This window comes from Hypanus sabinus, chromosome 27 (assembly GCF_030144855.1).
Source record: "Hypanus sabinus isolate sHypSab1 chromosome 27, sHypSab1.hap1, whole genome shotgun sequence".
In the NCBI taxonomy this organism is placed as follows: Eukaryota; Metazoa; Chordata; class Chondrichthyes; order Myliobatiformes; family Dasyatidae; genus Hypanus; species Hypanus sabinus.
The window spans coordinates 8,861,541-8,883,158 of NC_082732.1; the positions used below are offsets into that span (position 1 = coordinate 8,861,541).

The 21,618-nt window shown below is 42.5% G+C and overlaps 1 protein-coding gene and 1 non-coding gene across 14 annotated transcripts in view; both read right to left on the reverse strand.

Annotated features, from left to right (window-relative positions):
* The window catches only part of disp3 (dispatched RND transporter family member 3), a 626,857-nt gene that overhangs the window by 76,171 nt on the left and 529,068 nt on the right, over positions 1-21,618 (reverse strand). For all 13 annotated transcript variants that reach the window (XM_059951724.1, XM_059951723.1, XM_059951719.1 and 10 more), the window contains 3 exons: positions 8,147-8,254; positions 2,933-3,069; positions 1,473-1,654 (listed from right to left, as the gene is read on the reverse strand). In XM_059951724.1, the coding sequence (XP_059807707.1) occupies positions 1,473-1,654; positions 2,933-3,069; positions 8,147-8,254 (427 nt within the window). The remainder of the gene's footprint in view (positions 1-1,472; positions 1,655-2,932; positions 3,070-8,146; positions 8,255-21,618) is intronic.
* Positions 15,257-15,455, reverse strand: LOC132382302 (U2 spliceosomal RNA). The gene has a single exon (XR_009508278.1). It is a non-coding gene; the product is annotated as a U2 spliceosomal RNA (small nuclear RNA).

Here is a 21,618-nt window from a genome sequence, read left to right on the forward strand (position 1 = left end):
CATGAAACAAGGTTACTCATACAAGAGTAGACCAACAAACTGGCATCTCCTTGTTGTGATTTCAGGGTCTTTACCCTGCATTTACTGATGGAAGGCAGGTTGGTGTAATTAGTGGAACTGGGAATGATTGGAAATTAGACGAGAAGATTGAGGCCCAATTACTGAGGTAATAGCAAGGCAGGGAATTGCCAGATGGGACCATGACAGTAGTATCCAGGGCATTTTCAAGGAGTGGTGCCTTAAAAAGTGGTGGCTGATCATTATGGGCCCCCATCAAACAGGACATGCCCTCTTCTCATTGTTACCATTATGGAGGAGGTACACATTCTATGATTCAGCAACAGCTTCTTCTCCTCTGCCATGCAATTTCTGAATGGACATTGAACCAATGAACACTGCCTCACTACTTTTCATCTCTATTTTCATTAATTACTTATTTAACACACACATATATAGACACTGTCTGACCTGCTAAGTTCTTCCAGGAGTTTAATTTTTGCTTCAGATTCTGTCATCTGCAGTGTCTCGTATCATTATTTTACCTTGTCACAGAGGCTTTACTTTTCTAGATGCTGTGCAATAAAAACAAAGATCCAAACAGCGATGGATACACTTAATCTTTTAAACCATGTTCCTTCTGAACCCTAACTCCATCCACTTATCTGATCAATCGAAGAATTTAATTTCTCGCTGCACAATGCTGAATATTTCCAGCATCTACTAGCTTAATTCCATCCACTCAACATAGTTCCATATCCCTTTGTATCCCCACACAATAAAAACCCATTCGTCTCAGTTATGAAGTTCTTACCACCTATTTTGTGAAAAAGTGATTTCTAACAATGACACTCTAGTTTTAAGGAGTATGCTGATGTCCCTACCATGGGACATAAAAATTCTTTCCAAATCAAATCTTTCTCTCACCTTAAAATACCTTGTACAGCATAACAGAACTACATTGGCACCCTGCATGCTGTTATACTGCAGAATACGGATTCATTATAACATTCTAGGTCCTTCACGTTGAACACACACAGTTATGTTCAACATCTACTCGGGACCTTGGAGTGAAACCTTGTTGGAGATCCTGCAGCAATGAGTTGTCCCGTAGCCTGTTTTGGAGTGGTTGGCTGGGAGCTGAACAAGTTGTGTGGCCATTCGTTGTTGAGCGTGTGCTGTTGTTGTGGATAGACAACACCTGTCCATGCATTAACAGAACACCTCACCATTTCTTCTTCGAAGTTACTCTGGGCTAGAGAGAGCTACATAATTAAGAGAGAAAGGGACAGCAGATTCCATCATACCCACTAGAGTGCAGGGTCTTCCAGGTTATTATAAATATAATTATTTACTTTTCTAGGTTTTATAGCTTTGCTGGGAGTATTCAATTGGATAAACAAAATTAAGCTGCAGATATTAAATTTCAAGGCTTGAAGTAATGAGTGAGGCTTTTGCCTGATCTTTCAACTTACTGAGTGTAATGCTGCTCCGTTGCTGATGCATAGAAATGAAAATCGAATTTCCAGCCTTTCCTAACATTGCAGGACAATGTTGTGATCATCCACTTCCTTGGGCACTTGGGGCTTGGCAATCCAACAGTTGATGAACACACAGTCAATTTCTTTGTGAAGTTACCATAGGGCACTGAGTAAACCTTGAAATAGAGATAGAGCTCAAGAGTTAACAATAAAATTTAAAAAAATAATGTAGTACACTTCATGGAAGAGCACAACTAAACAACATAGGGAAGCCAACATGGTGGGTTTTAAGATCTTAAAGGAGCAGGGTGAGACACAAAAAAAAAGATATGAAGAAAGAATTCAGAACAAATTAACCTTATCAGAAACCAGTCAAAAAGCAGAGGACCAACATGTATTAAAATTTAGCAACAAAATCTCTATTCCCTCATGCTAAATTACTTATTTATACTGGGCTGGGCCTCCATCACTGCTAGCTAAACTGAGGTAACTGTCCAGGTAATGTAGTTCATACCAGTAAGAGAAATTGCTGGCTATTTTATCATGAGAAGTGATTCCTAATCAATATCTATGTCTTTGTAGCTTCCAGCTGAAATCACATGACTGCTTTTAAGAATCTGAGATCAATTGCAGCAATCCCTACTGAAAATATAATCTAAGCTCAGGGTCTGTCTGCTCTAGTACTTTATTTGACCATGTACTAAACTGCTGACTTGTAATTCATTGGAAGAATGATATTGCCGATGTAACTGTGAAATTGACAGCACAGGATCAGACCATTTGGTCCTACTGGTCCAAGTGGTGTTTACTACCATGTGAACATTGTTATGTTCTTCATCCAGCTGTGTGAGCATCTTCCACCCCTTTCTGCTTCTCATTATTTACTATAACAGCTCTTTGTGATAATGAAGATGGCACATTGGCACAGTAGGTTCTGGGTTTCTGCTGGGTGCTCTGGTTATCTCTCAGATCCCAACGATGTGCTAGTTGGTTGATTGGCCCTGTGAATGATCCTTTAGTACAGTTAAATGACAGAAAAGAATTGGGTGGGGGTGTGTAACTGGGCATATGAAAGAGGCAATAGAGGCAATGCAGGGCTATGAGAGAATCAGAAGGGGAAAAGCACTGGTGGGATTGCCCTTCTGGTACTGATGCTTGGCAAACTGAACGCCCTCCTTCTGTGTTATGATATGTAGAAGTTCCACTTTCCAACCAACGTGTCTTGAATTCTGCATTGCATTTATGAATGGCTATTGTATTTACGTCCCGTATAAGGGCATCTCCAAAGAGCCTCTGTACATCTACCCATTACAGAGATCTCTAAGAAGCCTTCCCCATCTTTTCATGAAACTATTTCCAATTGAAGGCTTACCCTGAAGGTTGGCTCCTCCTCTTGCAGTCATTCACAACAGATAATTATCAGGGAATTTAGAATTCCTTTGGCAGGAACTTACTTTGAATGATGGGACCTCCCCATTCCTCATTGACTGAAGGTGCCATGGTGATGGAACAGAGGAATCCAGAGAAAATCTGTACATTGGCGGTTGCACATCATCGTCATACTTTGTGACGTACACGGTCCTCATACCATCTGATGAAAACAATAAGCGTCATAAAGGAAAAATGGCAAAATATTTTATTGATAAAATCAATGGATTAGAGTGCATCTCATATCTCCAGTTTCCCACATCTCCTGCTATCATAGAATTTTCTCCCTGTTTGAAGTGCTTGGAGATGAATGGGCAGTGGAGATAGGTGAGCACTGATGGGATCACAATGAGAGTCTTGGCTGACAGAATGGAGAGAGAAAGCTTACCTGCCAAGAAGGGGATTCCCCAAGCAAGATAACTCTGTGCACATCTGTAGCATCTGTCTACATTGGGAGAGTTTACCTGGGTAACAAAGCTCTTTCCTCAAAAGAAGAATTTGCCTAAAGCAAGTGTGACTACCTACATGTGTGATTTCTGTGTCAGGCATAAATCAAGACACATCAGTCCCAATGTAGGATACCTTTTGATCCACTTCCATGAGTTTTAGACCACATTAACCTGGAACCATCCAATACTCCTGAGAGAACTAGACATTTGTAGTAAAGTGTCAGGCCGAGAGCGCTGCATGGTCAGTTCTGTTTTACCTTTTTACCCTCTGCACTCTATGGTACTTCCGATCTGAAACCCTCCCCATCTTGTGACTTCTGGATGGCCAACTTAGATTCCAATCCTTGGCCTCCTGACTCTCCCTAACCAGCATACCTGAGGGGTTTAATCATCACCATACAACAGAGAGCCTATTGAATCCATGCCAGAGGAGTCCCATGAATCTGATCTCACTATAACCTATCCTCTCTCACCTGCCCATCAGCTGCGTCTCTTTCACCCAGTCGTCGTAATTTACATCAGTCAATTAACCTGCCATTGGGATATGAGAGGAAACTAGGACACACAGAGAAAACCCACGCAGTCACTGAGAGAATGTAAAAACTCTCTCTGGAAAGTACCTGACGTTAGGACCAAATACAGGCCACTGAAACACCTGGAGCACCACTACCTGTGGCTCTGTTTGCTCCCTCAATACGTGTTCCCTATCCCCAGCCGTTGGCCATGTAAACGAAAGCTTCAAATAACTTCACATCTTTTAACAAACCTCCCTCCTCCCCACTAACTCCACAGCTCTCCAAAAAGATTTAATGACCATTTATAGATTCATACGGCATGGAAACAGCCCCTTCGGCCTATGCTGCCCAAAATGCCCATCCATTTAGTCCCATTTGCCTACATTTGGCTTCTAACTTTATTACCCTTTTCTATCCATGTCCAGCTGTCTTTTAAAAGTTGCTGTAGTATCTGCTTCAGTCACTTTCTCTGACAGCTCATCCCATATAGATATGTTGTGGTGTATTAAATTTTGTAAAATCTTTGATGGAAATCTGAACAGCTCCAAGTGACACGTTAATGCTTTGTGAACTCGCAGCATGCAAGGTGTCAAGGTGTCTGTACAAGTTAAACCCTGTAGGATTGTTAATGTCCAATGTTTGCTGATAGCTGCTGGAGTCTTTCTGGCCTCAGGGCACCAGTGGCATGAGGATGTCTGTCGATGAACACCAGTTGTTTGAATGAAAGAAAGCATGCTGAGCTAGTGACATGACAGCAAAAGATGAAAGAGTGTATCTGTCTCTGCATATCTCTCTATGTTTGTGGAACTCTTATTTATTGGGGTACTCTTTGCTCAGTTATTGGGACCTCATCTGGACCAAAGAATCATGATTGATCTGTGTGTAGGACCCAAGGTTTCATGAGTCAGAATTTGGAGTTCCCCTGATAGCAGCAGTAATCAGGTTGCTTGAAAGCAGTGACAATTGTGGTGATTACTAAAATTGTGAGCCCTGTTATCTTTATAACTTACTATGTAGTATTTTGTGTGGTTTATTTGTGGTTTCTATTTTATGATAATAAATTAGGCTTCAGTGTCTTTATTTTACTTGTATGCTTATTACTACATCTCCTGGACACTTGAATTGGTTTGGGTCTGATCAACCCCATCCACTACAATACATGTCATTCTCTCTGTGAAGTGTTGCCCCTTAAGTTCCTACTAAATTTTTCCCCTCTTACTTTAACCCTATGCCCTCTAGTTTTGATTCCCCAATACTGGAAAAAGATTGAGTGCATTCCCTATACATTCAGTGTATACCTGTATAGTTGCTCATTAATGCAAATATCTAATCAACCAATCATCGATGCATAAAAGTATGCAGACATGGTCAAGAGGTTCAGCTGTTGTTCAGACCAAACATCAGAATGAGGAAGAAATGTGCTTTAAGTGATCTTGACCATGGATGATTGGTGGTACATAGAAACTTAGAGCACATTACAGGCCCTTCGGCCCACAATGTTGTGCAGACCATGTAATCTACTCTAGAATTTCCCTACCGCATAGCCCTCTATTTTTCTAAGCTCCATGTACTTATCTAAGAGGCTCTTAAAAGACCCTATTGTACCCTGAAAAACTTATTCCTGACATCCCCTGGGTGCCTATTTTCAAGCACCTTAAAACTATGCCCCCTGGTATTTGCCATTTCAGCCCTGGGAAAAAGCCACTGGCTATCTATACGATCAGTGCCCCTCATCATTTTATACACCTCTATCAGGTCCCTCTCATCCTCCATTGCTCCAAGGAGAAAAGGCCAAGTACACTTGACCTACTCTCATAAGGTACACCCTCCAATCCAGGCAACATCTTTGTAAGTCTCTCCTGCACTCTCTCTGTAATATCCATATCCATGGTAGATGGGGTGGTTTGAATATCTCCTGGGATTTTCGTGCACAATAGTCTCTAGAGCAGAGTTTCACCTCACCCTAGGGTTCCACAAGAGATCACCAGGGGTTCTGTGAGGTGAGAGATCGTGACTAAAGGAAAAACATCGATTTTTGAACTTCGTGCATTGTGTGATGCTAACCGCTAGTGGGCAGTGACTGAGCAGCCCCGTTAGCAATTTTGTTAGAGGTCTCTCAGCCCAGTATGGTAATGCCCAGCAGAACCATGTTTATTCTGAGCTTTTGACGCAGGTTAGGGGAGGCCACTGATAATTGGTGAGCGCTGTATTGGACAGAGGGGATGATGGTAGTCTCATAATTTGACAATGCTTGGTCACACAGAGGGGAGGAGGGTTGGCTGATAATTGGTGAGTGCTGTTTGTGTGGAGAGGAGGACCGTAAGCTGATAATTGATAAGAACTGTATTGCACTGTGGGGAGGACAGTCGGCTGATGATGAGTGTGAAGTGCTTTTTCCGAGCATTGAATGGACTCATCCAACCTGGGCTGTGATGCCAGACTCTCCCTCTCAAATTACCTCCCCCAACTTCCCCTTACGTGCCACCAAATTGGGAGCGAACAAACTACCAGTGTAGTAGAAAACTGGAGAGAAATTTTCATTCCAAAGAAGCAATTTTTACACATGGTGACTCAGCTGCTGGCCTGCCACTTTGCTGTTGGAGTAAGTGTTGCAAAAGGTGGTTTGTGTAGGCTAGAAATGAATTGTATTATAAAGTTTTCATATTTTTTGCAGTTTTCTCATTGAGCTATTTATTATGCTGTTCTTATTATGCAACAACGGACACAATAAAAGCCCACCTTTACAATGAAAGCTACTAATCAATAAGTTTTACATAAACCGGTGATCTAAGTTGTCCTATTCCATTGAGCCCGGTCTGTGGCAAACAACTTACACAATGACTCCAGCAAAAGTAAAGACACTGAACTGCAAACCACAGCCACCATTATGTTAAATGGTCATCGGAATCTCAAAACATATTTATAAATAAAGTCACAATCAGTAAAAAGATTCAGAAAGCAAGTTATTTAGCAGCAGAACTTATTACCCAGAAAAGGAAAGTCATAGAGTCTCTGAGAACCTAATGTTGCCAGCGTGTAAAATTATAGTGGGTGAACTGCTAGGACAAGATGCAGTGTGAGAAATTGAAAAGGTTTCACTCTCAAACAGTACAATAAGTCAGTCTATTGATAACATGCCACATGATGCTGAAGAGGTCTTCTGTGATAAGTTGAAAAACAATAACTTCCCTAGCCAGGTTGATGAGTCACCAAATTTCACCAATAAACGTCATGCTGTAGCATTTGTAAGATTTATAAAAGATGTTGAAATTCAACAAAACTTTTTCTGTTGCAAAGAGCTACCCAAAACAAGCAAAGGCCAAGATATATTTAATGTTTTTTCTTCATATCTGGAAGCAAAAGGTCTGTCTTGGAGGGAACTGTGTTGGCATCTATACTGATGATGGCTGGCCCCACGGAAAGATTTGTTTCTCTTGTAAAACAAAATTCTGACATTGTCACAACTCACAGCTTTAACTTTGTCAATAAATTTTCAGGTTGCAAATAGCATTAATTAAAATCAATTTACAACCTTTATTTAAATTAAATCTACTGAGCCAAACTTTAGAAAAATTAAATCCAATTTTGGCTTAAGCCAGTCATTTAACGGAAATTTCTTATGTTTGTTTTATGAGTTTTTAAAATTTATGAAAGGGAAAGGAAGATTAATTTCAAGAAAAGTAAGCAAAGCTTAACTACCTTTTTTTTAATAAAGGTTGGCTAAAAATTCATTCTCTACTCAAAAGAGCATTGACGATTACTTTTGCATTATGATATCTACAAGCTACTATCATGCTAACATACTGTGAGCAGTGATATAATAATTTTTACACAGGGGTTCCCTGAGAACTGAAAATTATTTCAAGGGTTCCTCCAGAGCAAAAAGGTTGAGAAAGGCTGCTCTTCAGATGATGGATAAGGTGAGAAAAACAAAAATCCATCCTGTAAATGACCGTGCCATGGGGAAAAATGGCTTGTTAATAAGAGAGGTTAGAGGAGAATAACCAGACTGATTCAAGTTGACAGAAAAGGCAACAATAACCCAACAGTGGTGTGCAGAAGAGCATCACTGTACGCACAACACATGAAACCCAGAAGTGGATGGGTTACAGCTGCAGAAGACGATGAGTATCCATGCAGAGGCCACTTCATTAGGTGATTAGATAGTAGACCCACTGGAACAGAGTGCAGTGTATAGACTTCAAACTGTGACTAGATGATGAAACTGAGGGTGGAAAGGTACTGATAACAAAATAACAATAAAGGGGGTTTATACCTTGTGCTGCACTTGCTTCATTCCACGGGAGTCTCTGTCCTCGCTTCTTCTTGTCTGAGGATGTTCGGATATTATTTAGAAGAGGTTGTGGTTTTTCCTGAAACAGGCCTAATGTAGAGTAGTGTGGCATTAAAACATCAAAAGTATACCAAGAATTATTAAATTAAATATCAACATAATTTCACACTGACCAATCATCCGTCAACAGGAAATGAACTGTGCAGAATGAATAGTGCAACATCAAAACTACAAATATCTTCAGATTGAACTCTTCAAAAAGAAAAAATAAAATAGTTTCATCTTTACACAGACCCTTCAGGGAAGGATGCTACAGGAAAAACTCCAGGACAAAATCCTCCACTGATATCTTTTATGCATCAGCAAAATCATTACAGATAAGGAGAACCTGCTTAGAACCTGAACAGAGCTCATTTCCACTGTCTGTTCCCAGCATGATTTCATTTTCATAGGCTGATCCATTTTCTTTTTTAGAAGGTGTTATGAGCTCTGCTTGCACCCCTCCTGAGCAAACCTTCACATGAAAGACTTTCTCTAACTCTCCTTTCATTTGTTTGGTGATCATTTATACCCTCAGATTTATGCCTTTAGCCATTGGAAAAGGATATACCAGAATCTCATTTGATCTCCAGAGTCAATGAGTCTGTCCAAAAATATCCAGAAACAGTGAAATATGGCTTTAAAAAACTCATAAAAGAATCATTTAGAAATAATAAAGCTTACAAATTTACACAGGATATATGACTGCCACACTGCACAGTCATTAGACTCTAATTTTAAGGCACTAAAATTGATGTGACTGAAGCAGTATGAGAGATAAAATAATGATCGCAGTTGTTCAATAGTTTTCTTTTGACAAAGATGTAACTAGGTTTTCGTAAATAAAATTGTGTGAGGCATTTTATGTTTAAGAAAAACTGCAACAACTCATTTATTGAACTCCAAGAAACTGAACTCAAAACATGGTGAAATTTCTTTATGTAATTATGTCATCATGTCAGACCAGCCTCTTAAAGTGAAACTCCAATTGAATGTCAGTGGTTGCAAATTATGTACATTTCCACCAAATACTCCAGGAGCACATTGGAGTCGATGATGCTGTCATCTACCTGCTGAACAGAGCCTACTCCCATTTGGATAAGCAGGACAGTGCAGTGAGGATCATGATTTTTGATTTCTTGAGTGCCTTCGATATCATACAGCCCTCATTGCTGGAGGAAAAGCTCTGTTCAATCAGGTTGGCACTTTCATCGTATCCTGAATAACGGACTACCTGACTGGCAGACCACAGTTTGTGTAGCTTCAGAGCTGTGTGTCAGACATGGGTATAAGCAGCTATGGGCTCCACAGGGAACTCTATTGGCTCCCTTCCTTTTCACCCTGTATACTTTGGACTTTAGATACAACACTGAATCATGACATCTGCCGAAATTCTCTGATCACTCAGCACTAGTTGGGTATATAAAGGGAGGATGGGAGGATGAATACAGGGCTCTGGTGGAGGACTTTGTCAAGTAGTGCAAGCAGCTCAACACCAGTAAGACAAAGAAGGTGGTAATGGACTTTAGGAAGACTAAATCTGTATTGCTTCCTGCTACAATTGATGGTGAGGACCTACAAGTACCTGGGGTCCACCTGGATGATAGACTTGAGTAGAGGACTAGCACAGAGGCTGTATAGAAGAAGGGCCAGAGTCACCTTTTCTTCCTGAGGAGACTGAGGTCCTTTGGAGTATGAAGGCCTCTCCTTCACATGTTCTACCATTCTGTTGCTATTAGTACAATCTTCTGTGCAGTGGTCTGCTGGGGCAATGGCATCAACACGGGTGATGACAACCGACTCAATAAACTAATTAGAAAGGCTGGCTCTGTTATAGGAGTCAAACTGGTCACATTGGAGGCTGTGGTAGGAAAAAAGACCCTACGGAAAATCCCGGCAATTCTGGACAATGTTTCTCATCCTCTGCGTGCAACCCTGGCTGAACAGAGGAGCACTTTTAGAAAACTCAGACAACTGCACTGTTCCAAAGAGTGCCATATGAGATCATTCTTACCTTCAGCCATTAGGCTCTATAAAGAGTCAACCTATAGCCGGGGAAGTGATGATCACCTCCTGTTGGCTGTTTGAAGTAATTTATTTTTTATTCTTTATTACTTCTCTTCTAATATTTTTTATATCTGTGCACTTGAAATGCTACTGTGACACTGTAATTTCCTTTGGGATTGATAAAGTATCTATCTATCTAACTTTCTACATAATTATCTGAGAAGCATTCAAACAGTGGCCTGATCATAATAAAATCAGAGCAACTTCTTTCATACTACCTTTGTCCCTTAGCTGGAACAAGTAAAGAAAGGGACTGACACACACAGAATACAGGAGGATCTCTATAGGTCAGGCAGGGCCGATGGAGGGGAATAAACAGACAAATTTTTGGGATGAGACACTCATTAGGACGTCTTAACAAGAAAGCTATCACCTTTCTATGTGTGTGAAGCTGTTGGTACATTATGGCCAGAGAAAATCTCCTTCCATGGATTCTGAACAGTTACATAGCCCTGGTGTAAAAATAACCGAGCAGTACTCCCAAGTATATTAGCCCGCACAATAGCAACATATTGTAACAAGCATCTCCTTTTCACAGCTTGTCAGTATAGTAGATACACTCCATCAGAATCCATCCTAGTCTCGGTTTTGTAATGGTTCGACCAATTTAGCTTCTTGAAGTAGCAGTCATTGGCAAATATGCCAACTTCAGTATTACATGCGATTTTTTCCCCATTCTTTTTCAACCTCACTGATGAAATAGCTGTATTTTCCTTCTGTGGAGAATGCTACATCACAGGGGATAGCTATTCAGCCCAGTTCCAAAAAACGGACGGCAAACATCATGCATGACATCGCCTGCAATATTGATCCACTGTGGAGTGCTGATTTCTGGACCATGTTCTGAAGGCGGAGTGGCACAGCAGCAGTGGCCTTTCAGACCTTGTGTTACTTTAATTTCATTTAATTTTTTAATTTAAGTGTGAATACACTATTTTTGATTACGGCACATGGATAACAGAGCGGCTATCTACCATCGCCAGAGACTATTACAATACAGAGATTGCCCAAAAACAAACCTTCACGAAGATCTGCTGGTCAATTACGTGACCTCGGCTTGCTGAGGGGAACGGGCCTACAGTCCTCGGACTCGCCTGATGCTGGTAACCGGAGATGGAGACGTCGTGAGCGATGTGTGAGGAAGCAGAAGCGAGGCAAACGGGCAGGGATCCGTGCCAGGCAAAAAGCAAACCCTAGCCAGACGGCTCTCCTGTCCATTCTGCTCTCCAACGTCCACTCCCTGGACAATAAATTGGATTACATCTGACTTCAATGAAATACTCGGCAGGAGGACAGAGCATATGTTTTTACAGAGACGTGGCTCACTGATGGGATTCCGGACGCTGCCATTCAGCTAGACGGGTTCGCCTTGTTTCGAGCAGACAGGGACGCAGCTCTCTCCGGTAAGACTCGTGGTGGTGGCTTGTGTGTTTACATCGACACGGAATGGTGTAAGAACTCTGTGCTGGTTTCCAGACACTGCTCATTGCTAGTGGAGTTTGTGGCTGTTAGATGCAGACTATTTTATTTACCACGGGAATTCACCACTGTCCTTATATTCGGTGTCTACATTCCCCCCAGTGCTAATGCTAAGGAGGTTCTCTGTGAGCTGTACGGGGCTATTAGTGAACTGCAGAACGCACACCCTGATGGACTGTTTATTGTCAACGGTGATTCTAACCATGCAAACATTAAGTCAGTGCTCCCTAAATTCCATCAGTATGTGGACTTTGCAACGAGGGGAGTACGCATTGGACCTGGTTTATACAAACATCCCTGATGCGTACCAAGCAGAGCCCCGCCCCCACCTCAGTTATGCTAAGCTAATCCCAGCATACAGACCGCTCGTCAGGCGCTCCAGACCAGTTCAGAAGCAGGTGAAAACCTGGCCAGCAGGAGACATCTCTGCTCTTCAAGACTGCTTTGAGCACACTGACTGGCACATGTTCAGGGAGGCTGCAACCGATGGCGACTCTACCAACTTAGAGGAGTACACAGTATCAGTGACCAGCTACATCAGCAAGTGCATTAATGATGTTACTCTGTCCAAGACCATCATTATATATGGTAACCAGAAGCCATGGATGACCGCGGAGGTGCGTGCACTGCTGAGGACCCGTGACTCCGCCTTCAGAGCAGGCGACAAGGCAGCCCTAACAACAGCAAGGGCCAAACTGTCCCGAACCATCAGAGGGGCAAAGTGTGCACATGCCCAGCGAATCCACAGCCACTTCCAGGACAGCGGTGACATGCGGCGCATGTGGAAGGGCATCCAGGACATCGCCAATTACAAGACAACATCACCCGACTGTGCGGGCGATGCCTCCCTCCCAGATACGCTGAATAACTTCTACGCCCGTTTTGAGGTGGAAAATGATGTGGCGGCGAGGAAGTCCACCCCTCCCACAAATGACCAGGTGCTGTGTCTCTCCGTGGCCGATGTGAGAAGAACCTTGTGCAGGGTCAACCCACGGAAGGCTGCTGGACCAGACAACATCCCTGGTAGAGTGCTCAGAGGATGTGCAGACCAGCTAGATGTTCTCACTGACATCTTCAACATCTCCCTGAGCAGCGCCACCGTTCCAACGTGCTCAACCCGCCACCATTGTCCCCGTGCCGAAGAAGTCTTCAGTGTCCTGCCTAAATGACTACCGTCCCTTTGCATTCACATCCATCATCAATAAGTGTTTCGAGAGGCTCATCATGAGGCATATTAAGACCCTGCTGCCCCCTCACTGGACCCCCTGCAGTTTGCATACCGAGCCAACTGCTCAACAGATAACGCCATTGCCATCACCCTCCACCTGGACAAAAAAGACACATACATTCGAATGCTGTTCATAGATTTCAGTTCAGCATTCAACACAATCATCCCTCAGAAACGGATTGGAAAGCTGAGCCTACTGGGCCTGAACACTTCCCTCTGCAACTGGATACTAGACTTCCTGACTGGGAGATCTCAGTCAGTCCAGATCGGGAGCAGCATCTCCAACACCATCACACTGAGCACGGGGGCTCCCCATGGTTGTGTGCTCAGTCCACTGCTGTTCACTCTGCTGACCCACGACTGTGCTGCAACACACAGCTCGAACCATATCATCAAGTTCGCCGATGACACGACCGTGGTGGGTCTCATCAGCAAGAACGATGAGTCAGCTTACAGAGCGGAGATGCAGCAGCTAACGGACAGAGCCAACAACCTGTTTCTGAATGTGAACAAAACAAAAGAGATGGTTGTTGACTTCAGGAGGGCACAGAGCGACCACTCCCCGCTGAACATTGATGGCTCCTCGGTAGAGATGGTTAACAGCACCAAATTTCTTGGTGTTCCCTCAACACCAGCTCCATAGCAAAGAAAGCCCAGCAGCATCTCTCCTTTCTGCGAAGGCTGAGGAAAGTCCATCTCCCACACCCCATCCTCATCACATTCAACAGGGGTTGTATTGAGAGTATCCTGAGCAGCTGTATCATGGCCTGGTTCGGAAATTGCACCATCTCAGATCGCAAGACACTGCAGTAGATTGTAAGGTCAGCTGAGAAGATCATCAGGGTCTCTCTTCCCACCATTATGGCCATTTACACTATACGCTTCACCTGCAAAGCAAACAGCATTATGAAGGACCCTACACACCCCTCATACAAACTTTTCTCCCTCCTGCCGCCTGGGAAAAGGCTCCGAAGCATTCGGGCTCTCACGACCAGACTATGTAACAGTTTCTTCCCCTAAGCTATCAGACTCCTCAATACCCACTGCTTGGCCTGACACCTTGCCCTATTGTCCTGTTTATTATTTATTGTAATACCCGCACTGTTTTGTGCACTTTATGCAGTCCTGGGTAGGTCTGTTGTCCACCGTAGTTTTTTCTCTGTGTTTTTTATTTAGTTCAGTCTGGTTTTGTACTGTGTCATGTAACATCACGGTCCTGAAAAAATGTCGCATCGTTTTTACTTAGTACTGTACCAGCAGTTATCGTCGAAATGACAATAAAACTTGACTTGACTTGACTTGAACTGAGGCCTTCCTTCCCTCTCCGGCGGATGTTGGAGAAATTTCTGTGTTACGCTTTATTCTGTATTATTATTGTTCTACCTTCTTCATCTGCAGTGCACTGTGAAATGATTTGATCTGTATGAACAATATGCAAGACAATCTTTTCACTGTGTAAACCATTTCCAATGGTACCATGTCACAGAAGAACACAAGGCCAAGCAAAGTCTTCTCTAGTATTTATCCTTTGAATAATATCACTAAAGTGACAGTTTATCTTCTATTTATGCTACTGTGGTGCTACAGTTTTGCTGAACCAATACTAGCTCCATGTGCTTTTCACAATACAGATCATAAGTAAATCACCGCCAGCAAAATATTTGGTGGATTTTTGTGATCATAAAGGATGCTGCAGGCTTTGGTTCTTTTGGTTGTTGCTTGTGTTTACAAGATACAAGGCAAAGAGGCAGGCCATTCAGTTCAACTATTATGTGCTGCAATTTATGCTTCACCTGAGCCCCTTCCCGTTTCTCCTGATGCACATCTATCAGAGTAATCCTCCAATCCTTTGTCTGGCAGATACTTGTGCAGCCATACACCTTTCTGGTTCATTTCAACCACTCTGACAAAGAGCCACTCATTCACACTAATCTTTGAATAAACAATTTCTTCAAATTCGTTAATAGGCTTCCAGACAACTCTAGTATTGTTCTTTCCCGCAACTGCCCACACTACCAAAACCCATAATGACTATAAAGTCCTATAATGTCACCCCTCAGCCTTTTTTTTCAAAGTAATGAACCCCATGTTTATTTATTATTTACACACAATGTATGCCTTTGCACTTAGTACACAGAACTCTGAATTCCAACTCCACCCTTCACCTACACCAAGAGGAGAAAATCTGCAGATGCTGGGAATCCGCACAACACAAAATGTTGGAGGAACTCAGCATTATGGTCTCGGCCCGTAAAGTTGACTGTACTTTTTTCCTTTTTTTTTTGTGCACCGGTCCCGGAAGCACTGCAATACCGGGTCAATGCATGGAGTGGACGGAGCAAGCCCCTATTCCATCTCCCTGTTCCAAAAATCAATTTAATATATGGTCCCCAGATAGGGGACATATCAGATATTAAACTGATAAGAACTTTTTTCCATTGATGCTGCCTGGCCTGCTGACTTCCTCCAGCATGTTGTGTGTATTGCCACCCTTCACCTTCTCCTTCCCACCATCATCCTTCATCCTTCCTCAGTTCACTAAATAACTTTGGCCCTGTCTCACCATTCTCCCTCTCCTCTTTATACTGGCCTCTTCCACTCTCCACTCGTAATCTTGATGCAGGGTTTTGATCCAAAACATTGATAACTCCTTCCTCTCACCTACAGATTCAGCTTGACTCACTGAATTCCTCTGGCAGATAGTTTGTTTTTCCTTACCTCTACTCCACTTGGATAAGTAATAAGATTTCTTTGTTTTTTCAACAAAATATACAATCTTAAATTTTCTTCTGTGTTGAACATCACCTGTATTCTGCAAGTTTATTAATATTCCCTTGAGTTCTCTTCAGTATTTACTATTGCAGGCTCCTATGCTCTATGTTTTAAGTTACATAATCCTATGTAATCACAGGCAAAACCCACATGAAGAGAGAAAAACTTCAGTAATTAAATTCAACTTAGAATAAATGAAAGTATAGGATAGTTATGAACAAAATACTCATGATCTGATTCACTACGACATTTCATGTGAAGTTCAATGCCACGACTATCTCCAACAAGTACAAGTTCAACAACCCACACTTACCACTCAGTGGCGTTACTGAATTCCTTACTCACTACCAAAGATATGCTTTCCTTTCACCACTGGCCACACATACTGCATCACCTACAAAATGCAAGTAAGTCTAATAGACCTTCCCGTACCCGTGACCTTCACAATTAAGAAGGGAAAGGGAAGCAGGTGCACCACCACTTCCAGGTTCCATTCAAAATACCACTCCATAATCTTCACCAGAACTTTAGAATTTCAAGGTAGTTAATCACAACCTTTCCAAGGGCAACAATGTGTGCTCAATAATTGCTGGCCTTTACAGCTAAGTCCAGACAGCAAAAAATGAATATAGAAAAAAAATTCCTCATTACCTCCTAGTTCAGAGGCAATAATGGAAAGAAAATAAATGCTAGCTTTCCTGTGAATCTATAAAATGAAGAGAGATGATGCAATTTGGAAAACAAACAAGGAAGACAACTGCATGAAGTGCGGAGTTACATGAAAACCTAGAGTGACTTGATGTTCAAGCTCATAAATCTATAAAAATGAGAAGAATGTGTTGATAAAGATGGTTAGAAAAAGCAGAGGAGAACCCAGCAGGAGAGTGGAGAAACAGTGCAATGTCTCAAGTCATTGATTTACTGTAGTCAGAACATTAAAATAAACACTTTACATTTATATAACTTTTAAAATACTTTCAAAGCACTGCACGATCAATGATGTGCTTTGCAAAAGTAGTCACTCATATTACAGAACAATTTAGAACAAAACACTGTATAGCAAACAGTTACCAGATCATTTGTTTCACTATTGGTCAATACTTGCCAAAACAACACTGGAGGTTACTTGGACATTTTGTCTCCCAGAAAGTGCTGGAAGAAGATTCTCTAAAAACAACTGAAGGAGAAATGGTAAAAACATGTGAACAAGGGCAGGAGAATGGAAATAAGTGTCTTGCTCATTTGGGAAATGGAATGGGCATCAGCATCTCTATATTGCAAGGTGTGTCAACAAGACCAATGAGCTAGCTATTGACCTTGGGAGGAGGAAACCAGAGGTACATGAGCCAGTCCTCATCAGAGGATCAGAGGTGGAGAGGGTCCATAACTTTACATTCCTTATTGTTAATAATCTCAGAGGACCAATCCTGAACGCAGCCTGTAAGTACAATTATGAAGAGAGCACGGTAGTGCCTCTACTTTGTTAGGAACTTGTGATGATTCGGCATGACATCTAAAACTTTCACAAACTTCTATAGATGCATGGTGGTGAGCATATTGACTAGCTGCATAACAGCTTGGAATGGAAACACCAATGCCCTTGAATAGAAAATCCTACAAGGATTAGTGGATATGGCCCATTCCATCATCCTCCCCCCATTGTGGATATCTACATGAAGTATTGTCACAGGAAAGCAGCATCCACACCACCCAGGACAAGCTCTCTTCTCACTGCGGCCATCAGGAAGTATTAAGGAACTTCAGGGCTCATACATTAGGTTCAGGAACAGTTATTACCCCTCAACCATCAGGCTCTTCAACCAAAGGGGATAAATTCTCTCAACTACACTTGCCCCATCATTGAAATATTCCCATAGCCTATGGACTCACTTTTAAGGACTCTTTGTGTTCTCAATATTTATTGCTTACTTGCTTGTTTGTTTGTTTATCTATTTATTTATTTATTAATTATTCTTTCTTTCATTTTGTACTTGCGCACTTTGTTGAATTTTACACATTGGTTGAATGCCCAAGTTGGTGCAGTCTTTCCGTGATTCTATTCTGATTATTATTCTATTATGGATTTATTAAGTATGCCCACAAGAAAATGAATCTCCTATATGTACTTTGGTAATAAATTTACTTTGCACTCTGGAATACATTTGATGGATTATAGATTGAGAGATTACTACAGCACAGAAACGGACACTTTTGGTCATCTTGTCCTTGCTGGCCTGGTTTTCTGTCTAGTCCCATCTACGTGCACCCAGATCACAACCCTCCAAACCCCTCCCATCCATGTATCTGTCCAAAGTTCTCTTATGTTTTACTATTGAACTTGTATCTACCACTTCTACCACACTCCCACCTCCCTCTGAGTGAACCCCCTCAGATTCCCTTTAAATATTTCACCTTTCATTCTGAACCTATGACCTCTAGTTCTAGTTTCACCGAACCTAATTGGAAAAACCCGACATGCATTTACCCTATCTACATAATTTTATACACCTCTGTATGATCACCCCCATTCTCTTGTGCTTAAGAGAGATGTGATCTCTGTGATCAAAGTTACATGGGTAACTTTGTGTACTTCACAGGTCATTCTCATGGAAACTAGGAAGGAAGTGCAGACATTACAGATGTTAAACCATAGCCAACCCTCTGGCACAAGACTGTCTGGGAATGTGACTATGAGGAGAATGCAGAATCTCCTTACCTGAGAAAATAAACTTTGCATTTCAATAATTGAGTGAGTGAGTAAATACATGGCAGATGTTCTATGATGTGGATTAATGTGAGGTTGTCCATATTGGTGTCAGAAGCATGAAGGCAGATGACAACAAAATAGGAAAGGGGAAGTGCCATGGGACACGGTGTCCTTGCACATCAGCTGACGAAAATTAGTTTGCAACTGCAACAGAAAAATTAAGAAAGCTAATGATACAGGAAATATGTATAGGAACAGTGCAAATGTATAGGGTGAGAACACAGTGAATATTTTAGAATTCCTTACCTGATATACAGTACTGTGCATAAGTCTTAAGCATATCGATATATAGATAGGGTGTCTAAGACTTTTGAATAGTGCTGTATTTATCAACATGAAGCAGAGAACAATTTTGTAAATCTGGCAGGAGCAACGGATGCTGGGAATGATGAGGGCAGAGTGCTGTGCGAGGGGTGTGGGACCAGTGGGGCAGAAGGTGGCACAGTGCACACACACCCAGCACTGAGATACCAGGCAAGGTCATTTGATTCCAAACAGTGCTTTCCCTGGTGCTTCCTGCTTTCTCCCCTCTCCCTTACCCCTTTCCCAACCATGATTCCCCTCTCCCTTACCCCTTTCCCAACCATGATTCCCCTCTCCCTGCCCCCTTTCCCAACCATGATTCCCCTCTCCCTGCCCCCTTTGCACTTTCAGTCCACAAGAGAGAGCCATATCAGAGTCAGGCTTATCATCGCTCACATGTGTTATGAAATTTGTTTTTTTTTGCGGCAACAGTAAAGTGCAATATATAAAATTACTACAGTACTGTTCAGTACTGTAGGCACCCTAGCTGTACAGTATATACGTGCTTAAGACTTTAGTACTTTTCTATAGAAGGATCATAGATAGAATAGAATAGATAGAACAGTACAGCACAGTACAGGCCCTTCAGCCCACAATGTTGTGCCGATCCTCAAACCCTGCCTCCCATATTACCCCTACCTTAAATTCCGCCATATACCTGTCTAGTAGTCTCTTAAACTTCATTAGTGTATCTGCTTCCTCCATTGATTCAGGCAGTGCATTCCATGCACCAACCACTCTCTGAGTGAAAAACCTTCCTCTAATATCCCCCTTGAACTTCCCTCCCCTTACCTTAAAGCCATGTCCTCTTGTACTGAGCAGTGGGGCCCTGGGGAAGAGGCGCTGGCTGTCCACTCTGTCTATTCCTCTTAATACCTTGTACACCTCTTATCATGTCTCCTCTCATCCTCCTCCTCTCCAAAGAGTAAAGCCCTAGCTCCCTTGATCTCTGATCATAATCCATACTCTCAAAACCAGGCAGCATCCTGGTAAATCTCCTCTGTACGCTTTCCAAAGCTTCCACATCCTTCCTATACTAAAGTGACCAGAACTGGACACAGTACTCCAAATGTGGCCTAACTAGAGTTTTATAGAGCTGCATCATTACATCGTGTCCCTTAAACTCTATCACTCGACTTAAGAAAGCTAACACCCCATAAGCTTTCTTAACTACCCTATCTACATGTGAGGCAACATTCAGGGATCTGTGGACATGTACTTTATACTCTGCCTTGGAGTTTGTCCTTCCAAAGTGTACCACCTCACACTTCTCTGGGTTGAACTCCATCTGCCACTTCTCAGCCCACTTCTGCATCCTATCGATGTCTCTCAGCAAACTTTAACAATCCTCTACACTATCTACAACACCACCAACCTTTGTGTCATCTGCAAACTTGCCAAACCACCCTTCTATCCCCCACATCCAGGTCGTTAATAAAAATCACAAAAAGCAGAGGTCCCAGAACAGATCCTTGTGGGACACCACTAGTCACAACCCTCCAATCTGAATGTACTCCCTCCACCATGACCCTCTGCCTTCTACAGGCAAGCCAATTCTGAATCCACCTGGCCAAACTTCCCTGGATCCCATGCCTTCTGACTTTCTGAATAAGCCTACCCTGTGAAACCTTGTCAAATGCCTTACTAAAATCCATGTAGATCACATCCACTGCATTACCCTCATCTACATGCCTGGTCACCTCCTCAAAGAACTCTATCAGGCTTGTTAGGCACGATCTGCCCTTCACAAAGACATGCTGACTGTCTCTGATCAGACCATGATTCTCTGAATGCCCATAGATCCTATCTCTAAGAATCTTTTCCAACAGCTTTCCCACCACAGACATAAGGCTCACCGTTCTATAATTACCTGGACTATCCCTACTCCCTTTTTTGAACAAGGGGACAACATTCGCCTCCCTCCAATCCTCTGGTACCATTCCCATGGACAACGAGGACATAAAGATCCCAGCCAGATGTTCAGCAATCTCTTCCCTTGCCTTGTGTTGCAGCCTGGGGAATATTCCATCAGGGCCCAGGGACTTATCCGTCCTAATGTATTTCAACAACTCTACCACCTCCTCTCCGGTAATATCAACATGCTCCAGAATATCAACCTCACTCATATTGTCCTCACCGTCATCAAGTTCCCTCTCAGTGGTGAATACCAAACAGAAGTATTCATTGAGGACCTCACTCACTTCCACAGCCTCCAGGCACACCTTCCCACTTTTATCTCCAATCAGTCCTACCTTCACTCCTGTCATCCTTTTGTTCTTCACATAATTGAAGAATGCCTTGGAGTTTTCCTTTACCCTACTCGCCAAGGCCTTCTCATGCCCCCTTCTTGCTCTTCTCAGCCCCTTCTTAAGCTCCTTTCTTGCTACCCTATATTCCTCAATAGACCCATCTGATCCTTGCTTCTTAAACCTCGTGTATGCTGCCTTCTTCTGCCTGACTAGATTTTCCACCTCACTCACCTCACATGGTTCCTTCACCCTACCATTCTTTATCTTCCTCACCGGGACAAATTTATCCCTAACATCCTGCAAGAGATTCTTAAACATCGACCGCATGTCCATAGTATATTTCCCTGCAAAAACATCATCCCAATTCACACCTACAAGTTTTAGCCTTATAGCCTCATAATTTGCCCTTCCCCAATTAAAAATTTTCCAATCCTCTCTGATTCTACCCTTTTCCATGATAATGCTAAAGGTCAGGGAGCAGTGATCACTGTCCCCCAGATGCTCAGCCATTGACAGATCTGTGCCCTGACCCAGTTCATTACCTAATACT